Genomic DNA, 23401 nt, shown 5'->3' on the forward strand with positions numbered 1-23401 from the left:
GGTCTCTATTCACTTCTATAATCGTTATTACAAAGCAAACGAACTACGTGAGTATAACGTTGTATTTATTAGAAGCGTGTGCTAGATGACACTTGTCAGGATTTGACTTCGGTTTTGGGAAGGTTAAAAAACGGACAACCCCCTCCAACCTCTCTGGGAAACGTGTATTTGTGTTACAAATGCCCCAGACACAACGTTTAGCATATTTTTGATAAAACTACGACGGTAATAGCCTGCCGAGACCAAAAATAAGAGACACCTGTGTTAAAGTCAATGGAGCGCTGTGAAAAAGTGTCGGACCTCTGTGGGAGCTCGTTCTTGGCTGCGCTGTGATTGGTCAATCTACATTCTAGGGTGTGGCTTAGCCAAAGGCGAATTATATTATGTGTTTGTGTTTTCTGAATGAGATCATGGATAAACCGATGTAAAATGAGGGTATTTTTGTGTAAAGTTGGAATGTGTCTGAAAACTGGGGAAGTAAATTAAATGTTTTGAGAACTGAATGAATGGTTTGGGAAATTGTGCCAACTAAATCAGTTATAGTATGTTAGCAGTTGAGAAAAAACGTAATCACAAAATCAATGCGTTAATGTTACAGCCCTAATATATTTGCATTTATGAATTGATGTAGACAATAGAAGATTGTTTAGTGATTTGGATTAATAAAAGACTGAATTGCTGCAGGACTAGCCCACAGTAAACACTGAAGCGATCTGATTGGCTGCAGGATCAGCAGAGGCCAATCAGCTTGTGCCATGAGGTGATGATGTGTAAAGGACCTCCAGATGAAAAAAGCTGAAATCAAATGAATACAAGGGAACTGATTGACATAATACTTTATTAGAATGATAAGGATTGAGGTGTTTTCCACACGTCATCACATGGGCCGCTCTCGGGGTCGAGTGACGAACTGCCACCACAGCGGAGGAAGATCCCCTTCCCTGCGGGCCGGAGGAAGAGCCTCAGATTTAGGGCCCTCGGCAGGGGTTTCAGCCTGAAGCTGCTGGACCTGCAGAACAAGAGGATTCAGCATTACTGGGGACACTGGGGGATTCAGCATTACTGGGGTCACTGGGGGGATTCAGCATTACTAGGGTCACTGAGGGATTCAGCATTACTGGGGTCACTGGGGGGATTCAGCATTACTGGGGTCACTGGGGGGATTCAGCATTACTGGGGTCACTGGGGGGATTCAGCATTACTGGGGTCACTGGGGGGATTCAGCATTACTGGGATCACTGGGGGGATTCAGCATTACTGGGGTCACTGGGGGGATTCAGCATTAGTGGGGTCACTGGGGGATTCAGCATTACTGGGGTCACTGGGGGATTCAGCATTACTGGGATCACTGGGGGGATTCAGCATTACTGGGGTCACTGGGGGGATTCAGCATTAGTGGGGTCACTGGGGGATTCAGCATTACTGGGGTCACTGGGGGGGATTCAGCATTACTTGGGTCACTGGGGGGATTCAGCATTACTGGAGTCACTGGGGGGATTCAGCATTACTGGGGTCACTGGGGGGATTCAGCATTACTGGGGTCACTGGGGGGGATTCAGCATTACTGGGGTCACTGGGGGGGATTCAGCATTACTGGGGTCACTGGGGGATTCAGCATTACTGGGGTCACTGGGGGATTCAGCATTACTGGGGTCAATGGGGGGGATTCAGCATTACTGGGGTCACTGGGGGATTCAGCATTACTGGGGTCACTGGGGGGATTCAGCATTACTGGGGTCACTGGGGGGATTCAGCATTACTGGGGTCACTGGGGGGATTCAGCATTACTGGGGTCACTGGGGGGATTCAGCATTACTGGGGTCACTGGGGGATTCAGCATTAGTGGGGTCACTGGGGGATTCAGCATTACTGGGGTCACGGGGGGATTCAGCATTACTGGGGTCACTGGGGGGATTCAGCATTACTGGGGTCACTGGGGGGATTCAGCATTACTGGGGTCACTGGGGGATTCAGCATTACTGGGGTCACTGGGGGATTCAGCATTACTGGGGTCACTGGGGGGATTCAGCATTAGTCGGGTCACTGGGGGGATTCAGCATTACTGGGGTCACTGGGGGGATTCAGCATTACTGGGGTCACTGGGGGGATTCAGCATTACTGGGGTCACTGGGGGGATTCAGCATTACTGGGGTCACTGGGGGATTCAGCATTACTGGGGTCACTGGGGGGATTCAGCATTACTGGGGTCACTGGGGGATTCAGCATTACTGGGGTCACTGGGGGGATTCAGCATTACTGGGGTCACGGGGGATTCAGCATTAGTGGGGTCACTGGGGGATTCAGCATTAGTGGGGTCACTGGGGGGATTCAGCATTACTGGGGTCACTGGGGGGATTCAGCATTACTGGAGTCACTGGGGGGATTCAGCATTACTGGGGTCACTGGGGGGATTCAGCATTACTGGGGTCACTAAGGGGGATTCAGCATTACTGGGGTCACTGGGGGATTCAGCATTACTGGGGTCACTGGGGGATTCAGCATTACTGGGGTCAATGGGGGGGATTCAGCATTACTGGGGTCACTGGGGGATTCAGCATTACAGGGGTCACTGGGGGGATTCAGCATTACTGGGGTCACTGGGGGGATTCAGCATTACTGGGGTCACTGGGGGGATTCAGCATTACTGGGGTCACTGGGGGGATTCAGCATTACTGGGGTCACTGGGGGATTCAGCATTAGTGGGGTCACTGGGGGATTCAGCATTACTGGGGTCACGGGGGGATTCAGCATTACTGGGGTCACTGGGGGGATTCAGCATTACTGGGGTCACTGGGGGGATTCAGCATTACTGGGGTCACTGGGGGATTCAGCATTACTGGGGTCACTGGGGGATTCAGCATTACTGGGGTCACTGGGGGATTCAGCATTACTGGGGTCACTGGGGGATTCAGCATTACTGGGGTCACTGGGGGATTCAGCATTACTGGGGTCACTGGGGGGATTCAGCATTACTGGGGTCACTGGGGGGATTCAGCATTACTGGGGTCACTGGGGGATTCAGCATTACTGGGGTCACTGGAGGATTCAGCATTACTGGGGTCACTGGGGGGATTCAGCATTACTGGGGTCACTGGGGGGATTCAGCATTACTGGGGTCACTGGGGGATTCAGCATTACTGGGGTCACTGGGGGATTCAGCATTACTGGGGTCACTGGGGGGATTCAGCATTACTGGGGTCACTGGGGGGATTCAGCATTACTGGGGTCACTGGGGGGATTCAGCATTACTGGGGTCACTGGGGGGATTCAGCATTACTGGGGTCACTGGGGGATTCAGCATTACTGGGGTCACTGGGAGATTCAGCATTACTGGGGTCACTGAGGGATTCAGCATTACTGGGGTCACGGGGGATTCAGCATTAGTGGGGTCACTGGGGGATTCAGCATTACTGGGGTCACTGGGGGATTCAGCATTACTGGGGTCACTGGGGGGATTCAGCATTACTGGGATCACTGGGGGGATTCAGCATTACTGGGGTCACTAGGAGGATTCAGCAGTAGTGGGGTCACGGGGGATTCAGCATTACTGGGGTCACGGGGGATTCAGCATTACTGGGGTCACTGGGGGGATTCAGCATTACTGGGGTCACTGGGGGGATTCAGCATTACTGGGGTCACTGGGGGGATTCAGCATTACTGGGGTCACTGGGGGGATTCAGCATTACTGGGGTCACTGGGGGGATTCAGCATTACTGGGGTCACTGGGGGGATTCAGCATTACTGGGGTCACTGGGGGGATTCAGCATTACTGGGGTCACTGGGGGATTCAGCATTACTGGGGTCACTGGGGGGATTCAGCATTACTGGGGTCACTGGGGGATTCAGCATTACTGGGGTCACTGGGGGGATTCAGCATTACTGGGGTCACTGAGGGATTCAGCATTACTAGGGTCACTGAGGGATTCAGCATTACTGGGGTCACTGGGGGGATTCAGCATTACTGGGGTCACGGGGGATTCAGCATTAGTGGGGTCACTGGGGGATTCAGCATTACTGGGGTCACTGGGGGGATTCAGCATTACTGGGGTCACTGGGGGGATTCAGCATTACTGGGGTCACTGAGGGATTCAGCATTACTGGGGTCACTGGGGGGATTCAGCATTAGTCGGGTCACTGGGGGGATTCAGCATTACTGGGGTCACTGGGGGGATTCAGCATTACTGGGGTCACTGGGGGGATTCAGCATTACTGGGGTCACTGGGGGATTCAGGATTACTGGGGTCACTGGGGGATTCAGCATTACTGGGGTCACGGGGGATTCAGCATTAGTGGGGTCACTGGGGGATTCAGCATTACTGGGGTCACTGGGGGGGATTCAGCATTACTGGGGTCACTGGGGGGATTCAGCATTACTGGAGTCACTGGGGGGATTCAGCATTACTGGGGTCACTGGGGGGATTCAGCATTACTGGGGTCACTGGGGGGATTCAGCATTACTGGGGTCACTGGGGGGGATTCAGCATTACTGGGGTCACTGGGGGATTCAGCATTACTGGGGTCACTGGGGGATTCAGCATTACTGGGGTCAATGGGGGGGATTCAGCATTACTGGGGTCACTGGGGGATTCAGCATTACTGGGGTCACTGGGGGGATTCAGCATTACTGGGGTCACTGGGGGGATTCAGCATTACTGGGGTCACTGGGGGGATTCAGCATTACTGGGGTCACTGGGGGGATTCAGCATTACTGGGGTCACTGGGGGATTCAGCATTACTGGGGTCACTGGGGGATTCAGCATTACTGGGGTCACTGGGGGGATTCAGCATTACTGGGGTCACTGGGGGGATTCAGCATTACTGGGGTCACTGGGGGGATTCAGCATTACTGGGGTCACTGGGGGGATTCAGCATTACTGGGGTCACTGGAAAAAACTTGAATGGCAGAGTATCTGTTTTAAAGCCCAAACCCAGACAATTAATACCAGGTTTAATCTTCTGCAGTACAAATGGATTATGAGAGTTTACATAACTCCAGAATTACAACATACATTTTAATCCCCAATCCATGTATAAAATTCCACCTAGAGATAGGAACTTTATATCATTGCTTATGGAAGTGTCCCCAAGTTCAACTTTTTTGTGAAAGGGTTTTGCATCACTGGTGGTGAAACAATTTCCCCAAATCTCCTAAACTTTGCATATTTAATATTTTCCCTGTAACTTGAACTTTAACTAGATAAGTAAATGTTGATCTTCTGCTTATTACAAGCAAAACTTGTAGTCGCTCGCCATTGGAAACACACAGAAATCCCTAATTTTAAACAATGGTTACAGAAATTGTCTTATGTTTGGCTTCGGAAAAACTCACATATATTATTAAGGGAAAACCTGAAAAGGTTTTTCAAAGTATGGAATCCCTTATATTTCCCAAATCCCAAATATGTTATTGTGTGTGTAACCTGGCTGATAATGGACCAATTCTGATATTAAAGTACCACTGTTTTGACATTGTGTATATGCACAGTTGTGGTCAGAAATATTGGCACCCCTGGTAAATATGATCAAAGATGGCTGTAAAAATATATATCTGCATTGTTTATCTTTTTGAACATTCATTTAAAAAATGCACAAAAAACTAGACTTTCATTGAAATGTAACACATTGGCCATAATTATTGGCACCCCAAGAGTAAAATATCTCTAAAGTATATTCCCATTAATATTTAATTTTTTTTGACACACCAGGGTGACTAGGAACATGGAATTGTCTAGCTATAACTTCTTGTTCCACAGGAGTATAAATGAGGAACCACAAAGGCCAAATTCCCTAAATCATTCAACACATGGAGTAAAACCAAAGAATATAGTTCTGAAGTGTAGCAAAAGATTGTTGAGCATAACTCAATAGAAAGTGTTGTAAAAAAATAGCTAAAGCATCAGGGCAATAATTAAGAAGTTTCAATCAACTAAAGATGTTCTGAATCTGCCAGGAAGAGGACGAGTATCTGTATGGTCTTAATGCACGGCGCGGAGGAGAGTTTGAATGGCCAAAGTCTCTCCAAGTGTCACAGATGGAGAATTGCAAAGATTAGTGAGTCTTGGGGGTCAGAAAGCCTAAAAAATATCAAACAGCCCCTACATCTGCACATGTTGTTTGGGAGGGTTTCAAGAAAAATCCTCCTCGCTCCTCCAAACAGCATATTCAGTTGTCAGACACGACTGGAACAAATGGGCTTTTTGGCAGCAAACCCACCAGATGTGGTTGGTGCTAACAGGGATAAAAAGTCCTCCATATACGGTTAAATATATTGCTGGATCTTTAATGTTGTGGGCCTATTTTTTGCTGGAGGTCCTGGACATCTTTTTCAGATACATGGCATCATGGATTCTAGCAAATACCAACAGATAAAAAAATCATAAACCTGACCACTTCTGCAAGAAATGTTATAATGGGCCGTGGTTGGATCTTCCATCAGGACAACGGTCCAAAACAAACATCAAAATCTACACAAAAGCTTCTGCCATGGCCGTCCCAGTCCCTGACCGGACCCCTGACCGGATCCCTGCCCGGACACCTGACCGGACCCCTGACCTGATCCCTGACCGGACCCCTGACCTGATCCCTGACCGGACCCCTGACCTGATCCCTGACCGGACCCCTGACCTGATCCCTTACCGGACCCCTGACCTGATCCCTGACCGGACACCTGCCCGGACACCTGACCGGATCCCTGCCCGGACACCTGACCTGATCCCTGACCGGATCCCTGCCCAGACACCTGACCGGATCCCTGCCCTGATCCCTGACCGGACCCCTGCCCGGACACCTGACCTGATCCCTGACCGGACACCTGCCCGGACACCTGACCGGATCCCTGCCCTGATCCCTGACCAGATCCCTGCCCTGATCCCTGCCCTGATCCCTACCCGGACACCTGACCGGATCCCTGACCGGATCCCTGCCCGGACACCTGACCGGATCCCTGCCCTGATCCCTGACCGGACCCCTGACCTGATCCCTGACCGGACCCCTGACCGGACACCTGACCGGATCCCTGACCGGATCCCTGACCGGACCCCTGACCGGACCCCTGACCGGATCCCTGACCGGACACCTGACCGGATCCCTGCCCTGATCCCTGACCGGACCCCTGACCTGATCCCAGACCTGATCCCTGACCGGACCCGACCCCTGACCGGACCCCTGACCGGACACCTGACCTGATCCCTGACCGGATCCCTGCCTGGACATGGACACCTGACCGGATCCCTGCCCTGATCCCTGACCGGACCCCTGACCGGACCTCTAACCGGACCCCTGACCGGATCCCTGCCCGGACACCTGACCGGATCCCTGCCCTGATCCCTGACCGGACCCCTGACCTGATCCCAGACCGGACCCCTGACCCCAGACCTGATCCCTGACCGGATCCCAGACCGGACCCCTGACCTGATCCCTGACCTGATCCCAGACCTGATCCCAGACCTGATCCCTGACCGGACCCCTGACCTGATCCCAGACCGGACCCCTGACCTGATCCCTGACCTGATCCCAGACCTGATCCCTGACCGGACCCCTGACCCGACCCCTGACCTGATCCCTGACCGGATCCCTGTGGAAGACGAGTGGCTGAACTGAGGAGGAGAAGCGCCTGGATCTGGGAATCTGCGGGATCTGGAGAAAGTCTGTATGGAGGAATGGTCTCTGATCTGATCTCGTCAGGTGTTCTCCAAACTCATCCGGCATTACAGGAGAAGACTCACAACTGTTCTCTTGTAAAAAGGAGGTTGCAAAAAGTATTTAATAAAAGTATTTAATAAAAGGTATTTAATAAAAACATTTATTTCATAATGTGATTTTCCCCCCACTTTCAATTATTTTACTCCAATAAAAGGTGAGATTTTTGCAAAGTTTTTTTAATAAAAGTTTAAAAGGATAAACAATGCAGATATATTTTTACAGCCTTCTTTGATCATATTTACCAAGGGTGCCAATATTTCTGAGCACAACTGTATAGTATAGCTGTTTGTAGTTTTTGCTTTTCTTGTTTTTTTTCCTCCTGTTTAATTTTTTTTCCTCAGAAATCAATAAAGACAGTATTTTAAAACATTTTTTTTATTATAAATATATCGGCATTGCCATAAAAAAAACAATATCAGTTGACCACTATTCTTAAGCCGACAGTTCAGATAGTCTTGTGAACCCGGTTAACTTGCGTTGCTGAGTTATAGGTTTGCATGTAAGAGATCAATAATCAATTTTGCCTATATATTTTCTTCTGATATTTAAGCATTTTTCCTCAGATATTGTTTTTTAATAAAGGGCACCACCTGGTGGGGGTTCAGGATTTTCACACATGTGGAGGGAGACGACAGTGTTCACAGACACCGTAACTTGAGTTGCTTTATTTAATAAACTATTCAGTGATCAATCGAATCGGTCCCAAAGACACTAAAAGAGCCTTGGACAAGTGCATGTTGGGAAAAGTACATCCTATGGAAGTAAATGGAGCTTATCCACTGCTTGATTACCAACATTCTTCAAAATCTCATCTGCTGTGTTCAGCAGAAGAAACTCGAACAGGGTTGGAACAACTTTATGTAAATGATGACAGATGTTTAATTTGTTTCAAACTGTCCCTTTAAGAACGCGCATGTAAACAAAGTCAGTGTCGTGTTGGTTTTGTCTTGGCTTACGAGGCATTGCTTTAAAAATATGTTGTGAAATGATAAATCATTTATACTAACTGCAATATTTCACAAAAAAAAATATTTTTAAATTTTGATATGTTGACTTATAGATGCAAGTGATGAAGTGGCGAAGGTGTAAAGCATGTTTTGTGATGTGTGTAAAGAGAAGCACCTCTCGATCCCAGCTCTGAGCCCGAAGCTTCTTCCACTGTTCCCTCTTAGCAAAGTAATCCGGATACATGGTTTTCTCCGACGGGTGCCAGTGATCCAGACACCATTCAGGGACCTGGAAGAGAAGAGAGAATCAGGAGAACAGAGAATCAGGAGAACAGAGAATCAGGAGAACAGAGAATCAGGAGAACAGAGAATCAGGAGAACAGGGAATCAGGAGAACAGAGAATCAGGAGAACAGAGAATCAAGAGAACAGGGAATCAGGAGAACAGAGAATCAGGAGAACAGGGAATCAGGAGAACAGGGAATCAGGAGAACAGAGAATCAGGAGAACAGGGAATCGGGAGAACAGGGAATCAGGAGAACAGGGAATCAGGAGAACAGGGAATCAGGAGAACAGGGAATCAGGAGAACAGGGAATCAGGAGAAAAGGGAATCAGGAGAACAGAGAATCAGGAGAACAGGGAATCAGGAGAACAGGGAATCAGGAGAACAGGGAATCAAGAGAAAAGGGAATCAGGAGAACAGAGAATCAGGAGAGCAGAGAATCAGGAGAACAGGGAATCAGGAGAACAGGGAATCAAGAGAAAAGGGAATCAGGAGAACAGGGAATCAGGAGAACAGAGAATCAGGAGAACAGGGAATCAAGAGAAAAGGGAATCAGGAGAACAGGGAATCAGGAGAACAGAGAATCAGATGAACAGAGAATCAGGAGAACAGGGAATCAGATGAACAGAGAATCAGATGAACAGAGAATCAGGAGAACAGGGAATCAGGAGAACAGGGAATCAAGAGAAAAGGGAATCAGGAGAACAGAGAATCAGGAGAACAGAGAATCAGGAGAACAGGGAATCAGGAGAACAGGGAATCAAGAGAAAAGGGAATCAGGAGAACAGAGAATCAGGAGAACAGGGAATCAAGAGAAAAGGGAATCAGGAGAACAGGGAATCAGGAGAACAGGGAATCAGGAGAACAGAGAATCAGGAGAACAGGGAATCAAGAGAAAAGGGAATCAGGAGAACAGGGAATCAGGAGAACAGGGAATCAGGAGAACAGGGAATCAGGAGAACAGAGAATCAGGAGAACAGGGAATCAGGAGAACAGGGAATCAGGAGAACAGGGAATCAGGAGAACAGGGAATCAGGAGAACAGAGAATCAGGAGAACAGAGAATCAGGAGAACAGGGAATCAGGAGAACAGAGAATCAGGAGAACAGGGAATCAGGAGAACAGGGAATCAGGAGAACAGGGAATCATGAGAACAGGGAATCAGGAGAACAGAGAATCAGGAGAACAGGGAATCAGGAGAACAGGGAATCAGGAGAACAGGGAATCAGGAGAACAGGGAATCAGGAGAACAGGGAATCAGGAGAACAGGGAATCAGGAGAACAGGGAATCAGGAGAACAGAGAATCAGGAGAACAGAGAATCAGGAGAACAGGGAATCAGGAGAACAGGGAATCAGGAGAACAGGGAATCAGGAGAACAGGGAATCAGGAGAACAGAGAATCAGGAGAACAGAGAATCAGGAGAACAGGGAATCAGGAGAACAGGGAATCAGGAGAACAGAGAATCAGGAGAACAGAGAATCAGGAGAACAGGGAATCAGGAGAACAGGGAATCAGGAGAACAGGGAATCGGGAGAACAGAGAATCGGGAGAACAGAGAATCGGGAGAACAGGGAATCAGGAGAACAGGGAATCAGGAGAACAGGGAATCAGGAGAACAGAGAATCAGGAGAACAGAGAATCAGGAGAACAGAGAATCAGGAGAACAGGGAATCAGGAGAACAGAGAATCAGGAGAACAGGGAATCAGGAGAACAGGGAACCAGGAGAACAGGGAACCAGGAGAACAGGGAATCAGGAGAACAGAGAATCAGGAGAACAGGGAATCAGGAGAACAGGGAATCAGGAGAACAGGGAATCAGGAGAACAGGGAATCAGGAGAACAGGGAATCAGGAGAACAGGGAATCAGGAGAACAGAGAATCAGGAGAACAGGGAATCAGGAGAACAGGGAATCAGGAGAACAGGGAATCAGGAGAACAGGGAATCAGGAGAACAGGGAATCAGGAGAACAGAGAATCAGGAGAACAGAGAATCAGGAGAACAGAGAATCAGGAGAACAGGGAATCAGGAGAACAGGGAATCAGGAGAACAGAGAATCAGGAGAACAGGGAATCAGGAGAACAGGGAATCAGGAGAACAGGGAATCAGGAGAACAGGGAATCAGGAGAACAGAGAATCAGGAGAACAGGGAATCAGGAGAACAGGGAATCAGGAGAACAGGGAATCAGGAGAACAGGGAATCAGGAGAACAGGGAATCAGGAGAACAGAGAATCAGGAGAACAGGGAATCAGGAGAACAGGGAATCAGGAGAACAGGGAATCAGGAGAACAGGGAATCAGGAGAACAGAGAATCAGGAGAACAGAGAATCAGGAGAACAGGGAATCAGGAGAACAGGGAATCAGGAGAACAGAGAATCAGGAGAACAGGGAATCAGGAGAACAGGGAATCAGGAGAACAGAGAATCAGGAGAACAGGGAATCAGGAGAACAGGGAATCAGGAGAACAGGGAATCAGGAGAACAGAGAATCAGGAGAACAGGGAATCAGGAGAACAGAGAATCAGGAGAACAGAGAATCAGGAGAACAGAGAATCAGGAGAACAGAGAATCAGGAGAACAGGGAATCAGGAGAACAGAGAATCAGGAGAACAGAGAATCAGGAGAACAGGGAATCAGGAGAACAGGGAATCAGGAGAACAGAGAATCAGGAGAACAGAGAATCAGGAGAACAGGGAATCAGGAGAACAGGGAATCAGGAGAACAGGGAATCAGAAGAACAGAGAATCAGGAGAACAGGGAATCAGGAGAACAGGGAATCAGGAGAACAGAGAATCAGGAGAACAGGGAATCAGGAGAACAGGGAATCAGGAGAACAGAGAATCAGGAGAACAGGGAATCAGGAGAACAGAGAATCAGGAGAACAGAGAATCAGGAGAACAGAGAATCAGGAGAACAGAGAATCAGGAGAACAGAGAATCAGGAGAACAGAGAATCAGGAGAACAGAGAATCAGGAGAACAGGGAATCAGGAGAACAGGGAATCAGGAGAACATGGAATCAAGAGAACAGGGAATCAGGAGAACAGGGAATCAGGAGAACAGGGAATCAGGAGAACAGGGAATCAAGAGAACAGGGAATCAGGAGAACAGGGAATCAGGAGAACAGGGAATCAGGAGAACAGGGAATCAGGAGAACAGAGAATCAGGAGAACAGGGAATCAGGAGAACAGGGAATCAGGAGAACAGGGAATCAGGAGAACAGGGAATCAAGAGAACAGGGAATCAGGAGAACAGGGAATCAGGAGAACAGGGAATCAGGAGAACAGGGAATCAAGAGAACAGGGAATCAAGAGAACAGGTCCACATGATGCCCAGACACTGAAGATGCCAAACCGGGAATAGAGTTTTAATATGTCTCAAACAGTGTTGCCATGGCGAGGCAATACATTTATGGTGAAAAAAAAAACATTAAATCATGTAAATATATTCTAGTGGACCACATTTACAAAATTATAAACCTGAGTGTGTAGTAGAAGAGTAGACAAGCTTTGGGACACACTCACGTCTTACAACTGCGTCTTTAACGGTTGCTCGCATCCTGACACACAAACTGGCATGTCAATCATCTCGTCGCAAAAATAATTCTCCACATTTAATTTCATTTCCTACTGTATCGGAGAGAAATGCAGAAGCGGGTCTTTCATGCAGACTCTCCTCATATTAATGTATAATGATGCATTTAAAGTTAACGGCCAAACGGATCTTCGTACAAGTCCACATTGTTATTGCAGATGAAATATAACACAGATAACATTAAATAAATATTTTTTTATCAGGTTAAACTTTGGTTAGTCACTGAAACCTTTATCTAAACCTCTCACCGTTGGTCGCGCATATCCACCATGTTTTGTAGTTTTTTAATACTTTTTACTCAATGGATTGTGGGTAATATTAGCCGTTATATTGAGCACGGATCCACACTTCAAAAATCCATCGGGAATAGTAGATCATCCGGGGACTTCTGGCACGCTCTCTTCAACACACTGTGCTTTGGGACACACTTATTCTAATCTCACACACTGTTTAGGATGGCTAGTGTGGACAGAGACGCAGGGTCTGACTTAGATCTTCTTCTCAAGACTTTTTGAGAAGAAAATTCACAGTTTAACTTGAACTTTTGGACACCGCAAAGGTGTAAAAACTAAATATTTGCATACACTTTTAAGGAGGGCTGTCACTAACGATTATTTTGGTAATCAAGTAATCTGTCGATTATTTTCACGATTAATCGAGTAACCTGATACTTTTTTTTGTGATAATAAAAATAGACCTACGCCTTTAAAATCACTTAAAATACATATATAACAATGAGGCAATAATAATTGGTTCAAATAAAGGATCAAAAGCAAGTAATCATATGGTTTTATAGAACAACACTGTTAAAATACATAATATAAACTTTAGAGATAGTGTAGAGAAAAGAAATCTCTGATGACCGAGGCACTCCTTAGTTAAAATGTCTTTATTGGAAAAATGACATGTCCTAAACGGACAATTTTAAAACACCCACGCGTAGCGGCATGGAGCCTTCTTCAGGGCATAATATAAACTATTAACTCATGTAAATTATATATACAGTATATATATATATATATATATAAATGCCTGCAGAGGGCGCCAGCGGCCCGGTGTTATTACACTACAGGAGATCAAATCCTTGTTTAATATTGGACAAAAGACATTTAATTCAAATGTCAACTTAATCTTTAATATTTGGCCACTTTTACGATTTAAATGCTACAGCTACTGTAATTATTTGAACAAGAACATGTGCAGATCAAAACATGCAAACTCAGAGCGAGGGGTTACATTTTTATTTTGAAATCGTGATGAACAGTTAGCATAGAATCACGTGATGTATTAACCTAACAGATCTGATGAAATGGCACACACCCCTAACCCTTACGCAGAGGTGGAGTTAGAGACGCTCCACGCATGACATCAGTTCATGAGCGTTTACTGTGAACGGAGCCGCTCTGAGACGCGTGGCCTACTCACGGACATGATTACAGCGCATGTATATTAAACATGCAGGACATTTATTTAATTGAATCGCAGACTTTATGATTTCACAATAGCACTGCTATAGTATGGTTTTTAAATGGTTCTAATACACTGTGCAGTCTAATAATGCGGTTCATGGATTCTCATCGATGGAGCGCGCCCCTTCCCGTATTTTGCCGGTTACTCGACACAGGTCAATTGCAATCGAGGATTTTTAAAAATCGAGTACTCTACTTTCAAGACATTTGATTCCCACTGATAATTAGACCAACACATATTCCTCTGCAGAACCTCTCCACAGTAAACCTTGTAGCGCTCGTAGCGAAGCGTTAGCCCGGTCACTCACCTTGTAGCACTCGTAGCGCTCGTAGGACGTGCCTCCAGGGGAGTCGGGGAACAGGTAGGGCTGCGGGTGCTGGTGGGTCCAGAACTCCTCTTCTCCTGCCTTCAGCATCAGCGTGGCCTTCACCAGGTCCTTCTCATGCTTGTTCTCATCGAAGCGCGCTCGCATCAGACACGCGTAGAACCGATATTTATCCCTGAAAGAGAACAGAAACTTTATTGATTTTTAGATTTTACACAAATAATTATCTGTATTTTCGCCTGTTTCACATTCATTTCCTATGGTGGCCTTTTGACCGTGAAGACCACGAGTGTGACTTTTTACCACCACTTAGACTTTTCAAATCATGCCCTACATTCTTTTGTGTTCGTATACGAAGTGCCATAAAAGTCACTAAGTTTCATACCATTCCGATGAAGCTACGATTTTTAAAACTTCAAAAATGTACAATTTGTTGGTCAAAAGTGACAGAAGAGCACCATTTGCCGCTTTAGGAGATTTGGGAGAAACTCAAAAAATAATGGGGGTCTCAGTCCTAATTTTAGAACTCCTACATTTTTGCCAGTATTTCACAAAGCATTTTATCGCTAAAACCAGCTCAGAAATCTGTGAAACGTTAGTAGTCGTAAGGAGGACTCCTGAGTCCCTAAGACCAAATCACAACCAATCCTAATGGCTGTTGCTGCAATCCGCCCGAAGACACTGAACGCCAGTGATAGGCCTTGGGTGCTGAACCTTTTCTTCATAAATGCAATACATATTTTGATTTATAGATTCTACTCTACGATGACATAAAGGTTTATTTAAGTACAGACAGAGTGCGTTGAATGAAGGAGAATAAAGCGTTGCGGTGGAGTTGAAAGCAATCCTCTGTGCCGATGATAGCCGTGTGGGCAGTGCAGAGTTCAGTGCCCGATCTCAAATACAGTCTGATTACCTGTGGCAGTGGTTTTCACATCCTCACAGAATCTTCAACATTGACATGTGGATGTGAGAAGTTCTATATAAAGCATCTGCAAAATTACTAAATATGCAGTGCGAGTTATATATTTCTAACTCCAAACAATTGGCCACCGAACCAGCTGATAAAATCTTCCTTTGATTCGCTACGTGATTACAACTTGACACTCAAATTAACCGACCGCATTTTACTGATGCAGAAGACGCACACGCACTGAGGGAGCGCGGCGTGTCAGTGTTCACCGGGCTGTGGTCAAACAATGACGCAGTTACAAGGTGTGTATAATTTAAACTACTTAGTCAACACTAACAGTAGCTGCGGGTCGGTCCTCATTGCTGCTCTCCTCCGAGTCACTTCTGAACTTGGTGAACTGGACAATTCTGAACTTGGTGAACTGGACACTTCTGAACTTGGTGAACTGGACACTTCTGAACTTGGTGAACTGGACACTTCTGAACTTGGTGAACTGGACACTTCTGAACTTGGTGAACTGGACACTTCTGAACTTGGTGAACTGGACACTTCTGAACTTGGTGAACTGGACACTTCTGAACTTGGTGAACTGGACACTTCTGAACTTGGTGAACTGGACACTTCTGAACTTGGTGAACTGGACACTTCTGAACTTGATGAACTGGACACTTCTGAACTTGGTGAACTGGACACTTCTGAACTTGATGAACTGGACACTTCTGAACTTGGTGAACTGGACACTTCTGAACTTGATGAACTGGACACTTCTGAACTTGGTGAACTGGACACTTCTGAACTTGGTGAACTGGACAATTCTGAACTTGGTGAACTGGACACTTCTGAACTTGGTGAACTGGACACTTCTGAACTTGGTGAACTGGACACTTCTGAACTTGGTGAACTGGACACTTCTGAACTTGGTGAACTGGACACTTCTGAACTTGATGAACTGGACACTTCTGAACTTGGTGAACTGGACACTTCTGAACTTGATGAACTGGACACTTCTGAACTTGGTGAACTGGACACTTCTGAACTTGATGAACTGGACAATTCTGAACTTGGTGAACTGGACACTTCTGAACTTGGTGAACTGGACACTTCTGAACTTGGTGAACTGGACACTTCTGAACTTGGTGAACTGGACACTTCTGAACTTGGTGAACTGGACACTTCTGAACTTGGTGAACTGGACACTTCTGAACTTGATGAACTGGACACTTCTGAACTTGGTGAACTGGACACTTCTGAACTTGATGAACTGGACACTTCTGAACTTGGTGAACTGGACACTTCTGAACTTGGTGAACTGGACAATTCTGAACTTGGTGAACTGGACACTTCTGAACTTGGTGAACTGGACACTTCTGAACTTGATGAACTGGACACTTCTGAACTTGGTGAACTGGACACTTCTGAACTTGGTGAACTGGACACTTCTGAACTTGATGAACTGGACACTTCTGAACTTGGTGAACTGGACACTTCTGAACTTGATGAACTGGACACTTCTGAACTTGGTGAACTGGACACTTCTGAACTTGATGAACTGGACACTTCTGAACTTGGTGAACTGGACACTTCTGAACTTGGTGAACTGGACACTTCTGAACTTGGTGAACTGGACACTTCTGAACTTGGTGAACTGGACACTTCTGAACTTGGTGAACTGGACACTTCTGAACTTGGTGAACTGGACACTTCTGAACTTGGTGAACTGGACACTTCTGAACTTGGTGAACTGGACACTTCTGAACTTGGTGAACTGGACACTTCTGAACTTGGTGAACTGGACACTTCTGAACTTGGTGAACTGGACACTTCTGAACTTGGTGAACTGGACAATTCTGAACTTGGTGAACTGGACAATTCTGAACTTGGTGAACTGGACACTTCTGAACTTGATGAACTGGACACTTCTGAACTTGGTGAACTGGACACTTCTGAACTTGGTGAACTGGACAATTCTGAACTTGGTGAACTGGACAATTCTGAACTTGGTGAACTGGACACTTCTGAACTTGGTGAACTGGACACTTCTGAACTTGATGAACTGGACACTTCTGAACTTGGTGAACTGGACACTTCTGAACTTGATGAACTGGACACTTCTGAACTTGGTGAACTGGACCCTTCTGAACTTGGTGAACTGGACACTTCTGAACTTGGTGAACTGGACACTTCTGAACTGGACACTTCTGAACTTGGCGAACTGGACACTTCTGAACTTGGTGAACTGGACACTTCTGAACTTGGCGAACTGGACACTTCTGAACTTGGTGAACTGGACACTTCTGAACTTGGTGAACTGGACACTTCTGAACTTGATGAACTGGACACTTCTGAACTTGGTGAACTGGACACTTCTGAACTGGACACTTCTGAACTTGGCGAACTGGACACTTCTGAACTTGGTGAACTGGACACTTCTGAACTTGGTGAACTGGACACTTCTGAACTTGATGAACTGGACACTTCTGAACTTGATGAACTGGACACTTCTGAACTTGGTGAACTGGACACTTCTGAACTTGGTGAACTGGACACTTCTGAACTTGATGAACTGGACACTTCTGAACTTGGTGAACTGGACACTTCTGAACTTGGTGAACTGGACACTTCTGAACTTGATGAACTGGACACTTCTGAACTTGATGAACTGGACACTTCTGAACTTGGTGAACTGGACACTTCTGAACTTGGTGAACTGGACACTTCTGAACTTGGTGAACTGGACACTTCTGAACTTGATGAACTGGACACTTCTGAACTTGGTGAACTGGACACTTCTGAACTTGGTGAACTGGACACTTCTGAACTTGATGAACTGGACACTTCTGAACTTGGTGAACTGGACACTTCTGAACTTGATGAACTGGACACTTCTGAACTGGACACTTCTGAACTTGATGAACTGGACACTTCTGAACTTGATGAACTGGACACTTCTGAACTTGGTGAACTGGACACTTCTGAACTTGGTGAACTGGACACTTCTGAACTTGGTGAACTGGACACTTCTGAACTTGGTGAACTGGACACTTCTGAACTTGGTGAACTGGACACTTCTGAACTTGATGAACTGGACACTTCTGAACTTCTCTTGATTAAAGCTCCAACAGTAAAAAAGAGTATAATAAGCAGACACGGCAAACCTGTACCGGGTAACACATTTAAACAACTATTATTACTAATATTCTATAAAATTAAAAGGAAGTAACTAATTTATTATGAATAGGATAGTTCAATATAAAATATTCAGATATTATAAACTGATTGAAGTAGTAAAGCAATAACATGCAATTGAAAAGTTATTCAGCAGCACTTTATTTAAAGTTTAATTGCACCTATGAGTTGTATTTAATATCAATCAGTTGGGGACAGTTCATCTAAAAGTTGATGAGTGTGTTTTGTTTACTATATTTAGCGTTTTTAAAATAGTTTACCAAAGAAATACATTTACCAAATAAAAGAAAAAGAAAAAAATCAAACAAGGTGAATTACTTTTTTACATTTCTAAAGTATTTGGGTTTGTTTATTATACTAAGCCCTTTTTGTCGATTTTGATATATAAGTAACTATCATTGCATCCCTGTATTATGATGGGAGAGGCTCCAATACAGTGCGGCACTGTTACGTCCGTAAGAACGTTTATAGTTGTGTGAGGGGGATTATGTTTTTTCCGCTCTATCTGTTTCTCTCACTTTCTCAGGTTGTTGCTGATTGGCTATCGTGCTTGTCAGTTAAGACGATGAGTGGCCTTGGAAGGCGGGATCTGCGTGAGGAGTGACACCTGGTGAAGTGGACACTTAAAGACCACGCTGCTGCAAGAGGACCTTGTATTGAGAGAACATTGGCGATACGAACTATGTCTTAGATTTGCTTTGCGATTGAAAGCCGTCTAGAGTTCTAGAGAAGCTTCATCTTAAGAGAGGCTGGAGATTGAGAGTTTTTGCTGGAGATATTATATGGAGAAACTGTTGTGTTTTATCGTTGTTACGCTGTTCACATGCATGTTCATCATTCCTTGCTTGGCTGCGTCCAAAACCTTCTCCTTTGTGAGCGTGGCGGTCTACAAAGAAGAAGGGGATAAGTAAGTTTGTCACGTGACATACATTGTACACACGTAACCTGTCTGTTTAAAAACACTAGTTAGGGAATTGTGCCACCCGCTGTATTTATGTTTTTTAGTTAGTGTAGTTTAGCTATGACGTCTTGGACGTTGAAGACTTTTCTTTTGGGCTTTTCTTTGTATCATAGTATTAGCCGTTTAATCTGTTAGATAACCTGTATGTTTATGTTACTTTCATTTCTTTGGCACAGTTCATTTTCCCCTTTTTTCTTTGTGGTTGGTTCTGTTATGGTATATCTTTATTCATTAAAACGTATTCACTTTATTCAGTGGTCTCTCGTGTTTTCTCACCTCATTCAGTGTTATAGTGTGATGTTTTTATGATGTTAGTTTTCATAAATAAATAAAAATATAAAAATCAAGGAAACTTCCCTGTTTATAGAGCACATTTAAAAACAACAACTGTTGGCCAAAGTGCTGTACAAAGTGTAGACAGGTATCCTAATGAGTAAACATATAACACACAGATAAGCAATACACTACAATTTATACCACTAGGCCCACTCATGACCATCAGCAACAGTAAATAAGTGGGTTTTAAGCAGTGATTTAAAATCAATATATAATCGGGATTAAAGGGACTCTCACCCATTAGCATTAAGCTTTGTATCAGTAGAAACAGGGTAGTATTTTCGAATGACCGTCCTTCCCTCCCTCATGTCCCCCTGAGACGAGAGATTTCTGTATTGTGTGTCTGGAAAAAAACCTCAGATGTCGCAAAAACCGTCATTTAGCGTCATCAGTGGCTTTTTTGGCCAGAGGCTGGAGACTACAGCCAGTAGTAGAAGCTCGTTCTGCATGTTTTCAACCCGCCCATCTCACTACTATACAGGGCTCGAATTTCGGCGCGGGATTGCGGGTATTGTGCATAATTCTAATCATTCCCGCAGGTCTCCCATTTATAATGCGGGAAGTTCCCGCAATCGTAATCCACACAGATAATACAATCAAATCATTCTTTTAACAACTATCTTCCAGACGCAATTTCACAAACAGCGTGAGTGTTCAGCGGTGCCGCGTCTTCTATCTCTTCTCATAATGTGTTGTGCAAGGCATCAAGCGCTGCGGCGATAATACACACTCGCGTTTAGGAGTCGGGACCATAGACTGTAAGGTCGGGACATGACGGATATTCACTTGCACAATCGGGCCAGCAGTGCATCGTGACTGAAGTCTTTTTAAGTCTCACCAGTTTAAACATTCAAGGGATTTTAAACTAATCAGTGCTCGCACGCTCTCTGAGATTATTTTCTATGCGCACATTCATAGAAAATCCGCCTCAAAAACAGCTGGCCAGTAACTATTTTTCGCGGATTATATTGCTTTAACGCGCAAAATTGTCAATTTCGGTCTTTGTGAGTATACTCTAAACATAGTCGGTTTTGTCTTTAATAAGCATAAAACGCATGCCAGTATAATGAGCACAGGATCCGTGCACTAGCTCTTAAAGTGACGGCAGCCATATGTGTCCGTCATTAATTTTGAGGTCAAAACAACAAAAGATAGCTTTAAGTTAAAGGAATCAGGATTAATAGCCTATGTCTTTAATTTATTCAGGACTAAAATACTACCCAGGGTTATTTTCCATTTGATTACTTTATTCAGTTTCTCACTAGTGTTAGACCTATTCAAAAACTTTGTTCTTTAATTGTCTTTATTTGTATCTTTATTCTATTGTATTTATTTGTGCTACTTTTTTCAATTTAATTAAATTTAAATCAAGCTTCCTTGTGATGTGTAAATTCTTAACAACAATATTACCCCATTGTAAAAATGCAATGAGCGCAAACATTTAGGCAAGATAAATGTAATAATTTTGTTTGGAAAAAATTCTCCCCCTCGAACAAAAAAATCCCCCCCATGAGAATCATCTAAGGGGGGATTTCCCCCCCATTTTCCAAAACGAAATTCAGGCCCTGCATTTTTCTTTTTGCTGTATCGAAAACATACCGAACCGTGTCACCACTGTATCGTATCGAACCGTGAATTTTGTGAACCGTTACACCCCTAAAGGGCAGCAAAGCAAGTGCATTCTGGGAGTTGTTGTCTTTCAGCCACATGAGTAAAAAATACATTTTCTGCGTTTTCTCAGTCTAGAATGCTTCAACTTCAAAAATAATTTCACATTTCTACTATATAAATGACCAATATTAAATACACATTCATCTTCCCAGAGGTGAAGTATCCCTTTAAATCTGAGGTAGTAGATATATTTCTCTCGGTTGTTTAATTTTCTTAACTTCTTATCGCTGTGATGCAGAACTAGTGTTTCCCTCAATCCCTCATTCTCCAGGATTCCCCTCGGACAGGACACTTAATGGACTAATACAGAGATAAAGACCAAACTCGCACCTTATTGGGGATGTGTACTAGATACAGGAACAGGCAAGCGGACTGAACGTGAATATACTGGAATAAAATTGGCTTGACACTGGATATTCGATATTCGCACATTTAGTCTCTAAAGTTACACACGACATTGCTACACACGTTTCTAACTTCAAGCTTAGAAGAGAATTACTTGCAGTCATAAAACCAACTGTAAAGTGTTCATGTATCAGAAATAATGCACACCTTTTAGATTTTTGATATTTAAAATAAAATAAATTGTCAAATGTGTATATTGCTATTTTTTCAGTACCGCATGAGCTCATATTTATTTTAATATCAACTGGGTTAAACCCGGCTTTAAAAGAGGACAGCCCGGGTTCAGCACAGTGAGAAACTCATCTGAGATCCCAAACAGCGAGGAGTCACATCAACACAACACGAACGACGAAACACACAAACAAACCCCTGTTCTGAACATGACAAACTGAATTGGATTATATACAGTTTGATCAAAGCGATCGCCATCAAATAAATGCATCTCTGTGTCTTTTAATGTCACTTTACATCGATGCAAATGTGCAGGAAAGGTCATGTAGTTCATATTTAACCAAACCAGAGTTAGCATGAGATCGACCGCAGTGTTTATGTTCTCAGATCGGCCGATAAACACGGATTCAAATATATACACCTGCAACTATCATTTATAAAGTTAACCCTCACCTGAAGATGCACCAGGACTCGAGGTGTCTCAGGGATTTCTTGTAGAGTCGCAGGACCTTCTGCTGGTGGGTCAGATAGGCGGCCGCCATCTTGCACTGTCAGTCGCTGCGGTGCTGCGCATGCGCGTGAGAAACCGACATCCGAATCTTTAGTATCGAATCAGTGTTTCGGGAATCGGAACCGCTAGCACAATACTATTTCTGTCAAAGAAAGATATTCTAAAAGTAGTAAGAGTAGTAGGCTACTATTCAGCACTGGTTATTATGGTTATTCTGAATTTAAAACATTTAGTTTATCAGTACATTTAAAGAAATCGTAGGCCTACTTGTTTTATTTATGTATTAACTGTTACTGACGAATTTGCACCACAAGTTGTATTAGTATGTTAAATCTGTGTACTCCTGGATAGTAATTTTATGCGCAATTCTGATACATACATTTTAAATGTAGGCCGAAATATTTTTCAGTGCAACGAACACAGAGACAGTTTTATCATTTAACTTAATAAATGTTGAGTATAATTTTCTTTAAAAGTTCTTAAAACAATGATGTGAAAAAAAATTATGTTACACAAAATATGTGCTATAAATTAATAAAAGACTATTTAAGATTATTAGACTAAGATTATTTATCTTTAATGGTATTAACTGATATTATAGGCGACGTTACACCATACAGTAATGAAAACACTTGCAATCATTTCGTTCTTGCTGCATTTGCACACTTTGACCAGCAGATATTAATGACGTCACTGACCAGCAGATGTCCTCAGCGCGCCCAGTTTCCAAACAGTGAATCATTTTTAAAAGTAATCGGTTCAAATGAATCGAAGCCTCGCTTCTCCCACTGAAGTCACCTTCACAGCAACTGTTCCCAGTTCAATGTTTTACGCCCTTCCCTCTTTAGCTGCTTATGAATTGTTTATACACTGTTCTATAGGTCTTTATAGCTAACTTGTCTTACCCTGAAATGATGTTGATTTTTTAAA

The 23401-nt window shown here is 44.5% G+C and overlaps 1 protein-coding gene across 1 annotated transcript; it reads right to left on the reverse strand.

Annotated features, from left to right (window-relative positions):
- Positions 1 to 819: 819 nt before the first annotated feature.
- On the reverse strand, positions 820 to 22560 carry ndufb9 (NADH:ubiquinone oxidoreductase subunit B9). The gene is made up of 4 exons (XM_056237140.1): positions 22414 to 22560; positions 14300 to 14492; positions 8824 to 8937; positions 820 to 1009 (listed from the first exon to the last, which is right to left on the reverse strand). The coding sequence occupies exons 1-4, from the start codon at positions 22500 to 22502 to the stop codon at positions 878 to 880; spliced, it is 528 nt and encodes a 175-aa protein (XP_056093115.1). The 5' UTR covers positions 22503 to 22560; the 3' UTR covers positions 820 to 877.
- Between the last annotated feature and the right edge of the window lie 841 nt (positions 22561 to 23401).

The sequence above is a fragment of the Rhinichthys klamathensis genome, unplaced genomic scaffold (genome assembly GCF_029890125.1).
Source record: "Rhinichthys klamathensis goyatoka isolate OS25496 unplaced genomic scaffold, OSU_Roscu_1.1 h1tg000479l_1, whole genome shotgun sequence".
NCBI classification, from domain to species: domain Eukaryota; kingdom Metazoa; phylum Chordata; class Actinopteri; order Cypriniformes; family Leuciscidae; genus Rhinichthys; species Rhinichthys klamathensis.

What these genes read in the sequence shown, in the direction of transcription:
- ndufb9 (XM_056237140.1), bottom strand. Translation starts at nt 22,502, where the DNA reads ATGGCGGCCGCCTATCTGACCCACCAGCAGAAGGTCCTGCGACTCTAC. An exon ending in GAGTCCTGGTGCATCTTCAG is followed by an intron (nt 14,493 to 22,413) that starts GTGAGGGTTAAC and finishes GTTCTCTTTCAG; the next exon opens with GGATAAATATCGGTTCTACG. An exon ending in CTCAGAGCTGGGATCGAGAG is followed by an intron (nt 1,010 to 8,823) that starts GTGCTTCTCTTT and finishes CTTGTTCTGCAG; the next exon opens with GTCCAGCAGCTTCAGGCTGA.